Source organism: Aedes albopictus, chromosome 3, assembly GCF_035046485.1.
Source record: "Aedes albopictus strain Foshan chromosome 3, AalbF5, whole genome shotgun sequence".
In the NCBI taxonomy this organism is placed as follows: domain Eukaryota; kingdom Metazoa; phylum Arthropoda; class Insecta; order Diptera; family Culicidae; genus Aedes; species Aedes albopictus.
The window spans coordinates 104,252,637-104,268,722 of NC_085138.1; the positions used below are offsets into that span (position 1 = coordinate 104,252,637).

Below are 16,086 nucleotides of genomic sequence, written 5' to 3' on the forward strand. Positions count from 1 at the left end.
ACCAGTTCAGATTAAAGTGTCTCGAGCACTTTATCCAGGCGCGTAGTTCAGATCCAGTCTGTCTGTTATAGTCAACCCGGGAGCTTCTTGACAGCTGCCGAACAACGTCAGCGTACCTAAAAATTTTGGTCCGGGTGGTACTGTCAGATTCAAAGCGGCAAGCGCTACTTTTGAAATGGACGAAAACCGACAATAACAAACCGCACAAAAATGATTAAAACATTAAACAGAAACCTTAATGTGTTGTTTTCGCTTTTTTTGTGGTAGATAAATGCGAATTAAGTGCGGCATGATGAATTTTGTTTACTAGAAGTGAAACTTATATCTATAAAACGGGTAAAGGCAAAACAGTCGGCTTTCATAAAATTGATAAGAAACTCATGTTGTCTTCTAGTGCGGTTATTATGCACATGCCAGTAATGAATTACTACTTATGCTAACATTTTACAGCTCCATATCTGGTGGCAAATCCAAAATGGAAGTTAAAAATTATCAGATCAGATTTTTTTTTAGTTTGATCCTCGGTTAATCTAGCATGCGCAGTTACAAATTAATATGCAATACCGTTTAAACAAAGTGCTTTTGTTACATTTCTTACAGCATCAAATCAAAATGATTTGAATTTAATGGGGCACGTTCGGTGTAGTACTAGATTTGTAGTAATGAGCTGAATTTTAGTATGGTGAGAAGGTCAATTCTCCGTTTCTGCAATGAAATGGTGCAAAAAGTGTGGGTATTATGATTCCTTGCCTATTTTGATGCTGTTTGAGCAAAACTTTGGATAGCTATGTTGTTTATGTTGCAAGAAATGGAGAAAACAACAACACTGTTGCCCAAAGTTTTGCTCAAGCAGCATCATATTAGGCAAGGAATCATAATACCCACGCTTTTTGCACCATTTCATTGCAGAAACGGAGAATAGGAGGCAATCAGTGAAGTACTAGATTGAAAGTAGTGAGCTGAATTTTAGTATGGTGAGATGATCAATTCTCCATTTCTACAATGAAATGGAGCAAACAGCGTGGGTTATATGATTTCATGTCCAATTTTATGCTGTTTGAGTAAAAGTTTGGGTAACTGTGTTGTTGAAGTTGCAAGAAATAAATAATACAACATCACAGTTAACCAAACTTTTGCTCAAATAGCATCAAATTAGCCAAGAAATCATATAACCCATGCTGTTTGCTCCATTTCATTGCAGAAATGAAGAATTGATCATCTCACCATACTAAAATCCAGCTCACTACTTTCAATCTAGTACTTCACTGATTGCCTCCTATTGACCTTCTCACCATACTAAAATTCAGCTCATTACTACAAATCTAGTACTTCATCGATCTGTCCTATATTACACACATTTTTGCGCTTCTGTTGAATACGTCCTTTTGATACGAAACGCTAGCCTCTTGTTGGCATCCACTCACCACGAAACAAAAAAATGTTTTCGCATGGATAGGCTGACCATCCGTCCCGTATTTAACGGGACAACACAATTTTCAAACACTCGTCACTAGAGCATAGTTAACGTTTTTGACTCAATTATCCGTTCTTTCTAGTTGAAATAGCATTATTAACAACATGCAGTTCTGTTTATGGACATTGATTTCCTTTTTATTGAGTATTCGAAATGTGTCCCGTATTTAAACGGGACAAATCTGGTCAGCCTACGCATGGACTACAATTGTTGCGTCAGTGAAGGATGGACCCGTTGTTTACGTACAGTAGCGACATCTGCGATTTGCAAGTAGGTACGCGAAACTGAGCTCATCTGTCAAGTAGTGGGGGGGTTGGTTATAGTATGCTGGTTGTTGCTACTAGAGACCGAGGCACCACTGCGTCCCAGGGTTCCTGATTTCCACTTTTTATCTTCTTCCACATTCGAAGACAGTCAGCAGCGAACGGTTGTCGCTTTAGTTCGTGGTGGTTCGTGTGTATGCTTGTCAGCGACGACAGCAAACTCCGGCGAACGGTGGGAAGCCCAACCCCCCCACTACTTGACAGATGAGCTCAGTTTCGCGTACCTACTTGCAAATCGCAGATGTCGCTACTGTACGTAAACAACGGGTCCATCCTTCACTGACGCAACAATTGTAAAAACACTATAATTTAGCGCAAGCGGTTCAAAGTTCACATAGGATTTACTATGGGAAAAGTTACACTTTCAAACAAAAAATCCCAGAGGTCGCCCCTTGTCTCCTTAATTCAAATCGATCAACGCGTCTTGTAGAAAAATCATTTATGAAACTTTCCTTCGAAGACCGCAAAACAATTGGATGCTTGTGGAAAAAGGGGAGCGGGACATTTGGCATAAAGTCATTTGGCATAAGGTCGTTTGGCATAAGGTCACTTGGCATAAAGACATTTGGCATAACGGTCATTTGGCATAATGGACATTTGGCATAATCGAAATGCACCCTTCTTTATTATGCCAAGTGTCCGTTATGCCAAATGACCGTTATGCCAAATGTCTTTATGCCAAGTGACCTTATGCCAAACGGCCTTATGCCAAATGACTTTATGCCAAATGTCACAGACCCTGGAAAAAGTTATTGATTTATGTATTACCGATTAGTGATGCAACGAACGGCTTTTTGTTTTGTTTTATCAGCAGCACTGCTGCTGCCGTTGCTGCACGGGGTGGCGGGTGGCATCACCACCCCCAGAAACAGCAGCAGCCAACGCAGCAGCTACAGTGCTGCTATTAAAACAAAACAAAAAGCCGTTCGTTGGATCACTAATCGGTAATTAATCAATAACTTTTTTCCACAAACATCCAATTGTTTTGCGGTCTTCAAAGGAAAGTTTCATAAATGATTTTTCTACAAGAAACATTGATCGAATTAAGGAGACAAGGGACGACCTCGGGGATTTTTTGTTTGAAAGTGTAACTTTTCCCATAGTAAATCCTATGTAAACTTTGAACCGCTTGCGCTAAATTATAGTTTCACCAATTGCGCTGAAATTTTGTACTGTTCATATGGGGCCTAAATGGGATCGAAAAAGTCAACTGGAGCGAGAATTTGATGTTTGTCCCATACTAATATTCATGTCAAGCAGCTGGCTCATCGCTTCCCACTGGTGATGGAGTTGCGTGTTTGATCACAACGATCCGTTTGCTGCATCTTTCTCGATTCGCTTCAGCAAAGAAGAGTGAATATGAATGGAATGAGGCGAATATACCGATCCTTGCAGTGCGTCCCCACAATCCGCACGGACTGGGGTATCTGTTAACCGGAAAGAATTGAGATCTGGAAGTCACCGGTGGGTCGGTGATGCGATTCACGGATAGGGGATATTTATAGTGTTCGTAAGGTCGGACTCTCTCCAACTTAAGGTGCCATTAGACTGTTTGTCATTATCACAAATATTTGCCATTGAAGCCCGACATCCATCCAAGGTTGCTATAATTTACGTTGTGTTGGTCATTTGCGTCATTTGTTCGGCTTGTTTGGCCAAATATTTATTGTCGAGCCGCCACCAAACCAGACGTCGCACAATCAAGTCGCGACGCGACCCAACTCGCGACGTTTTTGAATCATGTCAAAAATAGTGCGCATCCTTCCCGTTGTTGTCAGCGAGGTTGTCAGCAACACAGCGCACTAGATGCGAAACAGTTGCGACACTTGTGGACCAAGAAAATGGCAATTTTTGATTGAATGTTGTTCAATGAGATTAATAGTAATGAATGTTAAGAACAGTGCTGAAAAATTTATTTCGTCATATCTTAATTCAATCACCTACAGCTCATTTTAGAAACTGAACCTGAGAGTATGGTATTTGAAAAACTTGTGCGGCTATCACACCAAATTTTTCGAAACGCTTCCAGCACAAAAAAAATCAGCAAAATAAATTGCTGAATTTTAGCAAATTTTTTGCTGAACTTCAGCACAACGTTGCTGATCAACTGTCGAAATTGCTGGATGGTTCAGCAAGTTGAAAAATAATTGCTGATATTCAGTGAATTCATATTGCTGAATGAAATCAGCACAAAAAAAATCAGCAAAATTTGCTGAATACCAGCAAACAAAATTTGGAAGACCAGTTCTGCAAGAAAGTCACGGAAAAACCGCTATTTTTCGAATATTTAAGATAAATGTCACGGACTACCTTTGAAAAATGCCAAATGATATTCATCGTGAATATCATTGGCATTTTTCAAAGGTAGTCCGTGACATTTACTTTAAATATTCGAAAAATAGCGTTTTTTCCGTGACTTTCTTGCAGAACTGGTCTAGCCGCAAAAGTTTTTCATAGACTATATTCTCAGGTTGAGCTTTTAAAATGAGCTGTAAATGATTGAATTTAGATATGGCGAAATGAATTTTTCAGCACTGAAGTTTAATGTTTAAGAAGGGAACTAAAAAGGTAACACAATGTATGGATAGTTAGAATAATTGGCAGGCTATGATTTTCAGCACAGAAAAAATAGTCAGTTTTGTGACAGAAATTGTAGAAGATAGATGTAGACAATAAAACTAGAAAAGATTATAAAAAAGCTTTCTCTTCTCCAATCCGGGCTCAAGCCTCGGGAATTCTTTCAGAAGTTTCTCGGGAATTCTTCCAGAAGTTCCTCGGGAATTCTTCAAGAAGTTCTTCGGGAATTCTTACAGGAGTTTACTGGAATTCTTGGAGAAATTCCCGAGGAACTCCTGAAGGAATTCCCACGTAGAATTTCCGAAGAACTTCTGAAAGAATTTTCGAAGAACTCTTGGAGAAATTCACGAGGAACTCCTGGAGTTATTTTTAAAAAGCTCCTGGAGATATTCCGGAGGTTCTCCTGGAGGAATTTTTGGAAAACTGGAAAAAATACCGAAGAATTGCTGAAGGAATTCCCGAGCAGGAGAATGAACTCCTGGAGCATTTCCGAGGAATTCCTGGAGGAATTCTCGAGAAACTGCAGGAGCAATTTCCTGATGGAGAAAATCCCGAATAACTTCTGGAAGAATTTCCCGAGAGCTCCTGGAAGAATTGCTACTGTCGAGGAACTTCTGGAAATATTTTCAGGAAACTCATCGCGAAATTTCCGGGGAAGTCCTTCAGGAATTCCATAGGATTTTCTGAAGGAATTCCCTAGGAACTCCTGGAGAAATTCTCGTGGAATTTTCTAGGAAATCCTGGAGGAATTCCTTGGGAACACCTAGAGGAATCCCCAGGGAACTCCTGGAGGAATCCTCAGGTAACTCCTGAAAGAATCCCTAGAGAACTACCGGAGAAATCCCTATGGAACTCCTGGAAGAATCGTTAGGGAACTCCTGGAGGAATCCCCAGAGAACTGCTGGAGGAATCCCTAGGGAACTCCTGGAGAAATCTTCCAGGAACTTCTGGAAGAATCTCCAGAGAAATACCGGAGGAATCTTCAGGGAACTCCTGGAAGAATCCTCAGGGAACTCCTGGGGATTACTCCAAGAGTTCCCTGCACTGAGGATACTGCAACTCCGAAAATCATACGAATCAACTATGATTTTTTGCCAAAAGAATTTCTTGCGAAAATCATAGTTACGAACTATGATTTTGGATTCAAAGCGCCAATTATTATTGTCATACTGTTACTGTATAAATTTCATAATACTCACGTATGAAAATCATACCGATAACGTATAAAAACTGAAACTATGTCGTATGACTATCATACATATTTTTATGAAATATTTTGCAAAAATTAAAAAAAAAAACGCAGCCTGGAATCGAACCAGGAACGTCAAGGTTGGCGAGAGCGTGCTTTACTCATACGACCATCGACGCTTCGGAAGTTGAAGTGGTTAGAAGCCAATAAAAGTTATGTTGTTTTTTAGCAATGGTGTTTCATAACACATCGTATGATTTTCATACGATGCTTCTTATGAGATTTTTCATACGACAAATCTTATGGATTTCGCATTTCAAAGTATGAAAAGCATACGAGAACTATGGAATGATGAAAACAATAAAAATTACTGATTCATAAGATGTAAACTATGAAAAACATACGAACAGTATCCTCAGTGTGGGGATTCTTCCAGGAGTTCCCTAGGGATTCCTCCGGAAGTTCTCTGGGGATTCTTTCAAAAGTTGCCCGAGGATTCCTCCAGGAGTTCCCTGAGGTCCTCCAGGAGTTCCCTGCAGGTCCAGACCATCCGGTAGATATATCGCTCAGCGAATGGGACAACGCAGATAGGCAAAAGAGCCAGAGGATGCGTTGTTCCTACAACAGAATAACAGCACCTCCAACTTTGCCGGAGACAGTGCCTTAGAATGTTAAGATATATTGTACTTGCCAGTAGTGTTCGGATATTTGGTTGAAAACACATTTATTAGGATGCTTTTTCACAGTTCAATGTACAACAGTGTATATTCCTAAACAATATGGGAATTGAGACCAAACCTTAAGCTTAGAAATAATTCACTTTACAAACTGGCAACCATTTTACTATTCGGTCTTGATTTGGGGGCAACGTTTACACCGTCCTTCAACGTGCCCCGCTGAAGCAACTCGTCGACATTGCTGCCTGGGTGGTGTGTGTTCAAATGGTTCCTCAGGTGTACTCTCTGGGTAAAGTACCGTTTGACGCAAATCACGCACTGAAGGAAGCGCAGATCCGAATGGGTTACTTTGTGCTTGCGCAAATCCGAGCTATTGGTGAACGCCTTCTGGCACACATCGCACACGTAGTCCCGCTCGTTCGTGTGAGTTCTGTGGATTGATGAACGTTACGTGAGTGCGGAAGCCCAAAAAGCGAATCGGTGATAATCCCAGTATCTACTAGCAAATATATATAGGGTGAGAAATCATAATTTGAACTAGTCCAATCCAATTGTAATCTTTATTTAAATGTTTTTCGAAAATCATTAAAACGACATTGTTTTTCAACGAATAGGTATTGTTCCGAAAAAGATAGTGCCTAAAATAGTTATTTATGTAACGAGTTGCAAAAAGTTGATTTTTTCAGTAAGAGTGCTGAAAAAATAGAGTTTTGCAACGAATTCCATACAACATTTTATGCAATGATTTTTTCATAATGCAACTCATTTGAGTTGCATAATGTTTATAATGCAACTCAAATGAGTTGCATTATGAACTTTATGCAACTATTTTTCATAATGCAACTCATTTCAGTTGCATTATGGACCAGTTCGGAAAAGTTTACCATTATGATACCAAAATGAGTTACATAAAATGAAAATTATGATACTGAATTGCATAAAGATTTTTGTAATATGACCTAGTAACACTGATTCAACATAACAGTGTTCCGCATAATTTTTCATAAATCTATAAAATTTACGTAAAATTCATTCTTGCGGTTTTTAATGTGGGAATTCATGTTATCTTGAATTGATCCATTTGTAATCTTGATTTGAACGTTTGTAAAAGGGGCGAGCTTTTAGTGATAGCCTGCGCACTGTGCTAGCGGTTGCTTATGCATGAATATGTTAAATTTATATGAACTATTTACCAAGGTATCAATTTCAATCGAATTTCATTGATTTTGAAGGGCCTTAACATAATTTTTGGGGCTGCCCTTCGTTCTCATTCTCTCCACACCCACCAACCAGTTCCATCTCTTACCTGACATGAGTCTTGAGCGCACTCGACTGGCTGTAGCTTTTGTCGCAATACTGGCACTTGAAGGGCTTCTCCAGCGTGTGCCTTCGGATGTGACTCTTCAGGTTGCCGGCCTGTACAAAGGATGCGCTGCAGTAGCTGCAAGAAAACAGCTTCACATTCGCATGCAATCGCAGATGATCGACCAGGTTGGACTTCCGCTGGAATGTTTTACCGCATACCTCACATCCGTTTGAAGGGGAATAGCGCGATTTTCTCGCCTTCTGGGGATGCGTTAGAAACCAAATTAGATATAACGGCGTAAAATCAGCAAACTGAACCTCTTACCGTAGTTTTTTTTTGTTTGTTTTTGTGGGCCGGCTGCAGATTGTTCAAAATGAAATCAACGGCATTGGGTTGTTGCTCTTCCTCTTCCGTCGATTCGTCAGACACCGGTTCCTCCGTTTCTACTTTCGTCTGCACCTGGATATCGTCTCCGACTTCGTATATCACGTAGGCATCATTTGGAGTTTCCAGGCGTTCTATTTGAAGAATTTCCCTAACGTTCGTTGACGTGCCTATTGTCGGGTCGCTTAGAGGTTCTTCTTCGTCGTCGTTGACTAAAAGTTCTTTTACCTCTATTCGATTCGCTCTGAAAAAATGTTCCAGGGCTTCCCTTTTAAACGACTCGAGCAGCACGTTGTTATTGCAACATTCCATTTTGAAGTTAAAAGCGTCGTGCAGGCGTAGCTGACAAGATTGGCAGATTTTCGAGGGCAAATGCAGGTCCCCAGTGAACTAGAACAAAGATTTGAAAAGTGGGTATTGTAGTGTCTACCTAATGGTTGTGTGCATAGGATATCTACCTACACGCTAAGAAAAAGTTACTCTAAAATGAGTAAGATTCACACAAAACTGAGCTAAACTGGAACAGCTCAAAAAATGAGTAAATTTTATTTCCAGCGATAGCGCTGGCCCAAGTGCAAAAATCCAAACAGTTTAAGCCGTATAATATTCTTCACATCAGCAAGAATATTATACAACTTAAACAGATGAGATTTTCGCACTTGGGCCAGTGCTATCGCTGGAAATAAAATTTACTCATTTTTGAGTTGTCCCACTTTAGCTCCAAAATGAGTGAATTTTCTGACCGTGTACATGAAATACTACAGGTATTCTTCGATATAGCGTACCCTCGATATAGCGAATTCGATATAACGTACATTTTGCTTCGATATAACGTATAACATTGAACATTTTTATTTCTCTCACGAATAACCCTTAGATAAACTACGAGATCACTCAAATCAATGTTTTGTTGCAGCATTAGTGTTCCCGAGAGGGAAACCAGGTTTTTAGAGCGGCTCAAGTTTTTTTGTAGCAACGCTTAAACTGTAATTTTATTAACAAAAAAACTCATTTATAATTTTATATTACATAACTTAACAATAAACTACTTACAATTAATTGGTTTCCTCTGCCACGACTTCTTTTGTAACTTCCAATCAAAGTGGTCCAATCTGAGTGACGTTACCCTAAATTGGTAGCTTTTGCACGGGTGCTATTTTTGGGACACGAATATATGTCATTAATAACCGAATCTAGGATAATTCATTCGTTTTACGTCTACTTACATACAGTCCACTGACACGGTAGGTTTGTTTGGTAAATTTCCTTGTTTCAGGAATCACCCGGTACCAGAATTCGCGCAGCTAAGAAGAAATATGCAGCTAAGTATTTTTAATTGTTCCACTAACCATTTAGCCTTTCTTTTCAGGTTTTACCTTACGGACTTTCTGTTAATTTACACCGCACCTCGCGCCGCACTCTGAACTTAAACTCAAAGGCACTCACAAGTTAATTAAATTAATAATTCCGAAACACCTACAGAACTACTTTCTTTGCTATTCTTACGATGGCGAAATTCTCCTGTTTTTATTTATTTCCCTCTTCCACATTAGTTATCTAGTCTCATTTCGCCTACCACTACCACTGCGCGCGAGAACTGTCATGTTGCGTTATGCTGCGGTTAGACGGGTCCAATATTAGACCGGCCCAGAAAACTTATTTTGTTGTGCACCATGTTGCGGCGTCGCAACACCCCAGCCCGTAATATCCTGCATTCCTGGATTTACCTTACCTTTTAACGCCGCAACCTTTATTACGCCTCCTCTCAGTACCTTACCATCTATGTCCTCACGTTGGCTTGTGAGGCATGTCCAGGACCTATGGTTCTTGCCTTCGACCACGAATACAAGTCGCTCTCTCGAAGCGGTTGCTGATCGTCGAACCATTTCGACCGCTGGTTGACCATCGGAAGGTATACCGCATTTAGTTCACTACTGGACTGCGAACTGCGACATTATAAGTGCGAAAGCGTAAATAAAAGTGCGCGATTGCATCAAATCAGGTTGATGTCTTCGGCGCACTATTTCTTCAATCTATGGAGAACAAGTGCTCTGAAGACACCGAGTTGATTTGATGCAATCGCGCACTTTTATTAGCGTTTTCGCACTCGTGAAAACTAGTGCGATAGTCCAGTGGTGAACTAAATGCGCTATATATCGACGACAGTGCTTCGGTTTCGATCATGCCAGCCGCTTCTGCTTGTTGTAGCTTGCACCTCGTCCGACAACTTACGCCCCTCATCAGGCGCGCGAATCGCCCAACACTTTTTCTTCTGCAGATCGATCGTGACTTCGTCCGGACTTGTTCCATTTGCGACGAGCCTTCTCGACGGCCGCTTTTCCTCGTCCAGCTGCGGCAACAACTCGCTGCGGTGCCTCGTCAAAAACCGAGTCGAAAACGCTGGTCTCCACTTGGATTCCTGATCGCTCCCAAGACTTTCTCCTTTGCCATCTGCAGGATGACACAGCTCCAATGCGCCGGTGTCACCGGCTTCGCCTCTTCTAGGCTCCGTAGAGCTTCCAGCGAGTTGGTCATCCCGTTTCGGATTTCGAACCCACCTATTTTGCTGTTCAACCTGTCTTCTTGCGTTCGGGACCATGTTCGTGGTGGTTCTTCTGTGACTGTCCGGTTTAGGAAACGTTTTAACTTTTTGTCCGCGGGCCTTCGACAGCAACCCGGTTGTGCAGCGGTCGCCGACGAGTTGGGTGGTTCGCTCTCGTATTTCCTGGCTCCGTTTCTTCTTTGCGGTTCCCCGTGGAATTGCCACCACCAATTCTTCCAACGCATGGTTGCTCTTAAATATCTCGGGCGGCAGACCCACGTTTGTTATCTGCCGGTGGTAACCGAGATAGTTGTCGGCCGTCGCCGAGGTTTCCTGTCGCGGCCCATACACCGTCCATCCTAGTTTGGTTCGAACCGCAATCGGTTCCACGGGCGTACCCACCTTTGCTTCTATCGGCGCAAACGCGTGGATGTTGTTTACCCCTATCAGCAACTGCGGCTGTCCGTCGTACGATTCGATGGGCAGCCCTCGCATGTGCTCGTACTGTGCTGCAAGCTCCTCCAAATCCAACTTTTGATGTGGCAGCATCAACTTGTCTACCGTGTGCACTGTGTGTAACAGCATTTTGCCGCCGGCTGCAGCGCCTGTTCCCGACGCCCAAAGACTCATTCTTCGGGAATCCTCCTCTCTCGACGTGTTTCCCGTCCACTGGATGGTCAATCGCTCTTGTACTCCGACCGCGCCCAGACGGTCGGCGAGCTTTTTCTCCACCAGCGTGACGGAAGCACCTTCGTCCAGGAACGCCAGCACTGACACCGTTTTTCCACCGTAGTGCAGCTGCACCGGAACGATCCGGAACAATATCGTGCAGTTTGTCCGGATGTGTGCACTCAGCCCGATCGTATTTTCGACCGGATGCATGAGCGGCTTGGGTCCAGCCTCATCCGAACCCTCCTCTTCGGATTGGGAATCTGCTTCGGACGGCGGCGGTGGATTGAACTCCACGAAGTCCACGTCAACGTTAGCTTCGCAGGCGTCTGCCACGATGTCCATCAGGAAATCCGTCAGCGTCCGCAACGTTGTTTCCCCTCGACCTCGCCGGTAATGGACCCACTCACGCTTTTCCCGATCCGGCAGCTTGGCGACCAGCGACTTTATCAGCAGCGGGTTGACGAGGTGTTGCCGTAGATTCGCTGCCTCTAGATGGCCGCAGAGTTGCTCCACCGTGTTTCCGAATGGAACAAAACTCCTCAGATTGTCCGGCCTCGGGGGTTCAAGCCGGTTCACCTTGTCCAGCAGGCATTGAAGCAGTTGTTCCGGGCGGCCGAAGTGCCGGCGCAGCTTCTCGATTACTTGCGGGATGGATTCGGGAAGAAGCAACTGCCCGGACACCAGCTCGAGAGCGTCGCCTTCCAGGGCTTCCTGAAGTCGCATCAAGTTCTCGTGGTTCATGTAGCCGCAGACATCGTTGGACACTTTGTAGGCCGCGTAGAACAATGGCCACTGTGCTGGTTTGCCGGAGAATTTTGGGAGTTTGTAGGTTAACCCCATCCTCGCAGCCAGCTGTGCCTTCGTCGGTCGGGTCTGCTGCTGCCCCAGCCCGTTTTGGCTGAGACTTCCCACTTTATTGCGCATCTTCCGTTTTGTCTTGCGCTCCATCGACGAGACCGAACTCTGACTCTGCAGATCCGAATCGTCGGAATAGTCATCCTCGTCTTCTTCGTCGGTGCTGTCGTAGCCTCGCGTTTGCTTTCTCTCCTTCTCCTTGCTCAGCTTCAACACGTTCGGGTTGATTTTGCCGGAAGGAATCGCTCGCGAAACGTCCGTGACTACTTTCGGCGCCGGCTTCGACTTTCGACCCGAAAGTTCAGCTAGCTCCTCATCCATGGCCGCCATTTGTATCTCGAAGGACGACTCCCTGTTCGCCTTCAGCCGCTGAAGCTGCTCCTTCTTCTTTTGGAGCATCTCCGCTTGCCATGCCCTTTGCTTCACTTCTTCTTCAGCGCGCATCTGTAGCTCCAACTCCATCTTTCGCTGCTCGAATGCGCGCTGCATCGCCATTTCTTTCTTCCGCAGCAGCATCTTCACCTCCAGCTCTTCATACTGCTGCTTCTGCTTCTCTTCTAACGCTCGGCCTTTTGCTTCCACGCTAGACGCAGCTAGACGAGAGCTGACGCTGGATATGTCCGACTCGTTGCCGTTTTTCCGGGTGCGAGGCTGCTTCTTGGCGTCCTTCTGCTTCTGCCGGTACTCCTGGGCCGTCTCCTGACAAGCCTTGCTTTGGCAGTACCATTTTTTCGGCAAATTGTCTTTCTCGATGCCCACGCAACGGATGTGGAACCATTCCGAACAACCGTCACAGCCGACCATCACCTCGTCGCGCGTAGACGGGCCACAAATGGCGCACGGTGTCGCCGTCAGGTCCATAATGGTTTGGTCGTGGGTGGACTCAGCATCGGAAGTCATCTTTGGCAGATCCGTACTTCTCACTGACACTTTCACTTCGCGGAAGTTACTTCGCGGGTGTCAATTAATTTTTAAGAATGTTCCCGAGAGGGAAACCAGGTTTTTAGAGCGGCTCAAGTTTTTTTGTAGCAACGCTTAAACTGTAATTTTATTAACAAAAAAACTCATTTATAATTTTATATTACATAACTTAACAATAAACTACTTACAATTAATTGGTTTCCTCTGCCACGACTTCTTTTGTAACTTCCAATCAAAGTGGTCCAATCTGAGTGACGTTACCCTAAATTGGTAGCTTTTGCACGGGTGCTATTTTTGGGACACGAATATATGTCATTAATAACCGAATCTAGGATAATTCATTCGTTTTACGTCTACTTACATACAGTCCACTGACACGGTAGGTTTGTTTGGTAAATTTCCTTGTTTCAGGAATCACCCGGTACCAGAATTCGCGCAGCTAAGAAGAAATATGCAGCTAAGTATTTTTAATTGTTCCACTAACCATTTAGCCTTTCTTTTCAGGTTTTACCTTACGGACTTTCTGTTAATTTACACCGCACCTCGCGCCGCACTCTGAACTTAAACTCAAAGGCACTCACAAGTTAATTAAATTAATAATTCCGAAACACCTACAGAACTACTTTCTTTGCTATTATTACGATGGCGAAATTCTCCTGTTTTTATTTATTTCCCTCTTCCACATTAGTTATCTAGTCTCATTTCGCCTACCACTACCACTGCGCGCGAGAACTGTCATGTTGCGTTATGCTGCGGTTAGACGGGTCCAATATTAGACCGGCCCAGAAAACTTATTTTGTTGTGCACCATGTTGCGGCGTCGCAACAATTAGCCTTGTTACCCAGAATTAGCGCAATTTGGGGAAAAATTTAGTGTACCTACGTTATATCGAAGCAAAATGTACGTTATATCGAAGCACAAAAAACGAAATGACTTTTTCGTCAAAACTCAAGTTTATCATTATTGGTTTTGTGAATTTCACCGAAATCATTATTTGGGATTAATTTCACGTCGAATACATCAATACTAGCATAAAAAATATTAAATTCTTCTCTGCGTCGATATAACGTACAAAGAGAAAAAATTTTGTACGTTATATCGAAGAGTACCTGTATTCATGACAGTACCTAAATGTCTAGATATGATTCATTATGTCTACCTAAGGTAGTATAAATACGGGTGGTCATTGGACCATACAGCAGAGACTGCACAAGCCTTGGACTGTCAACATCTTTATTATTCTTCTTTTGAAGAATATAAAAGGTATAAGTTCTCTAAAAAAATTTTGCTGACCATTAAGCATAGTAAATTCGACGTATTTCGGAAGTTTTGGAACTAAAATATAAAAATTACAAAAGGTTAAATATTGGGATATGATTTAGCATAATAACCTACACATTTTTGTAACTATTCACCGCATCAAACATTCAACAGGATAACAATTTCTTTAATCAGCCCTGAATGATGCACCGATGTCTCTGGGAGCTTAACACGGACATCAACCAATTAATGACTAGATAAAATCGGTAAACGAAGAAATTTTAAATGGATTCATTAAAACAAATTAAATAACCAAGCCATGATAATCTGATTAAAGGGTGGTACGGTCTAATTTTGGTACAATTACAATTTTTTTTCATAACTTTACCAAAATAGCTGATTTTTGGACCAGTAAGGTTGACACAAATTTTCGATTTTCTCTTATGTCAACACCACTCCAAGCCACTACAACCCACCCCCCCCCCCCACCCCCCCCCCCCCTCCCCACCGCAATTTTTTTGTCAGAATTCGACATTTTGAGGGGAAAACAAATAAATTATTGAAGAAATATAAAAATTTTAAATAGAAATTTGAGTCGTCAAAAACAGTTCTTAACAAATCCGATGAGTTTGATGATTTTGCCTAATTGATTGGGTAATTTTTCATCAAATAAATTTATTTTTTATCATTCCCCCCCCCCTTGACGAGTCAACGACCAAAGTGATAAAAGAAGAAATGAGACTTGTTCCGACCCTAGGGGCAAGACACTGTGCAAACGAGAGTAACTCTTTTCACCAATGATCGACGAAATTTGTTGAAAAACACCCCTAAAACTGCAAGAAAAGCGGGGTATCGGGCAATATTGTTTTGATTTTGCCATAAATCAGGCAACTCCCAAGCAAAAACGGGAGCAATCCGGAGAAATTCTGAGCAACTCTGTGAAGGAAAATGTACTCTCCAGCATAGTGTCTTGCCCCAAGTTTCGGCCTAATGGTACATTGTTTATTGGTCGCAGTGGTTTATGTTCCGAACAGAGAAAAAAAAATGGTACATTGTATGCTTATACCATAAAATTTTAGTATTTGCGGAGATATTGTTGAATCCTGAGATCTGCAATTTTATTTGTACAAAGAGGATTCAAAAATAAGAACATTTTTACTGTTTTATTTATAAAGCCAGAAAAAAGTTAATCGATTTCAATGAAATTTTTTCTGTTTGTAAAGTATGCATGTCAAAATGTTGTGTAAAATTTCATATTCATATTTAAACTGCTACAACTTAAAATATTCATACAAAATGGTTCATGTTGTGTTTTCAGTAATAAAAACACTTATTTTTCATTTAAATAATGACTTTCTACAGAACTTTATTTCCTAACTTGTACAGTTCTTCATTCGTAGGCAAACTCTTTTGATTCGCGCCAAGCGCAGTGACAGATGACGGCTTCGTATAACGGCATCAGGGTTGTAGCTGAGGGGTGGTAGCATCTCCCCCTTTAATTCCTAACCGACGACGTAATCTTCCAGACGTTTTGGAAGACGGCTTACTCTGGCAGGCCTGGGAGACTTGACCGGTGATAAGCGAGTCGTTGGTTGATTTGGGATCGTCGAACTCGTATCGAAGAATTCTTCGTTGTCTGCACTGTCGTCTTGATAATGGCTGGCATCAACTGGTTCCAGAACTCTCGTGGGTGTACTATTTGGTGAAGGCATCTGTTGAACTGGAGTTTGCTTCCGGAGGTCGAAATCATCCACTAGAATTTCTAGCGGCGTTGGAACTGGTGATGATTCGATAGTGTCGGTGCATCTTGGTCTAAGCTGGTTTACGTGTGAACGAATAAGCTTCCTGCGACCTGATTGTTGATCGAGCAGAACATTGAAATTGACTCCTCCAATAGCCTCAATGA

At 42.4% G+C, this 16,086-nt stretch overlaps 2 protein-coding genes across 3 annotated transcripts in view; both read right to left on the reverse strand.

Moving 5' to 3' along the window:
- LOC134291327 (uncharacterized) overlaps positions 1–16,086 on the reverse strand; it is a 422,656-nt gene that overhangs the window by 376,661 nt on the left and 29,909 nt on the right. The window lies entirely within an intron of this gene.
- Positions 6,287–16,086, reverse strand: part of LOC115267743 (myoneurin) — a 51,760-nt gene continuing 41,960 nt past the window's right edge. Inside the window, exons 3-5 of one of the 2 annotated variants that reach the window (XM_062858942.1) lie at positions 7,871–8,320; positions 7,547–7,803; positions 6,287–6,670 (exon numbers count right to left, since the gene is read on the reverse strand). In XM_062858942.1, the coding sequence (XP_062714926.1) occupies positions 6,385–6,670; positions 7,547–7,803; positions 7,871–8,320 (993 nt within the window). In that variant the 3' untranslated portion in view covers positions 6,287–6,384. Of the gene's footprint in view, positions 6,671–7,546; positions 7,807–7,870; positions 8,321–16,086 lie in introns of both variants that reach the window. The other variant, XM_062858941.1, reaches the window with a different exon arrangement.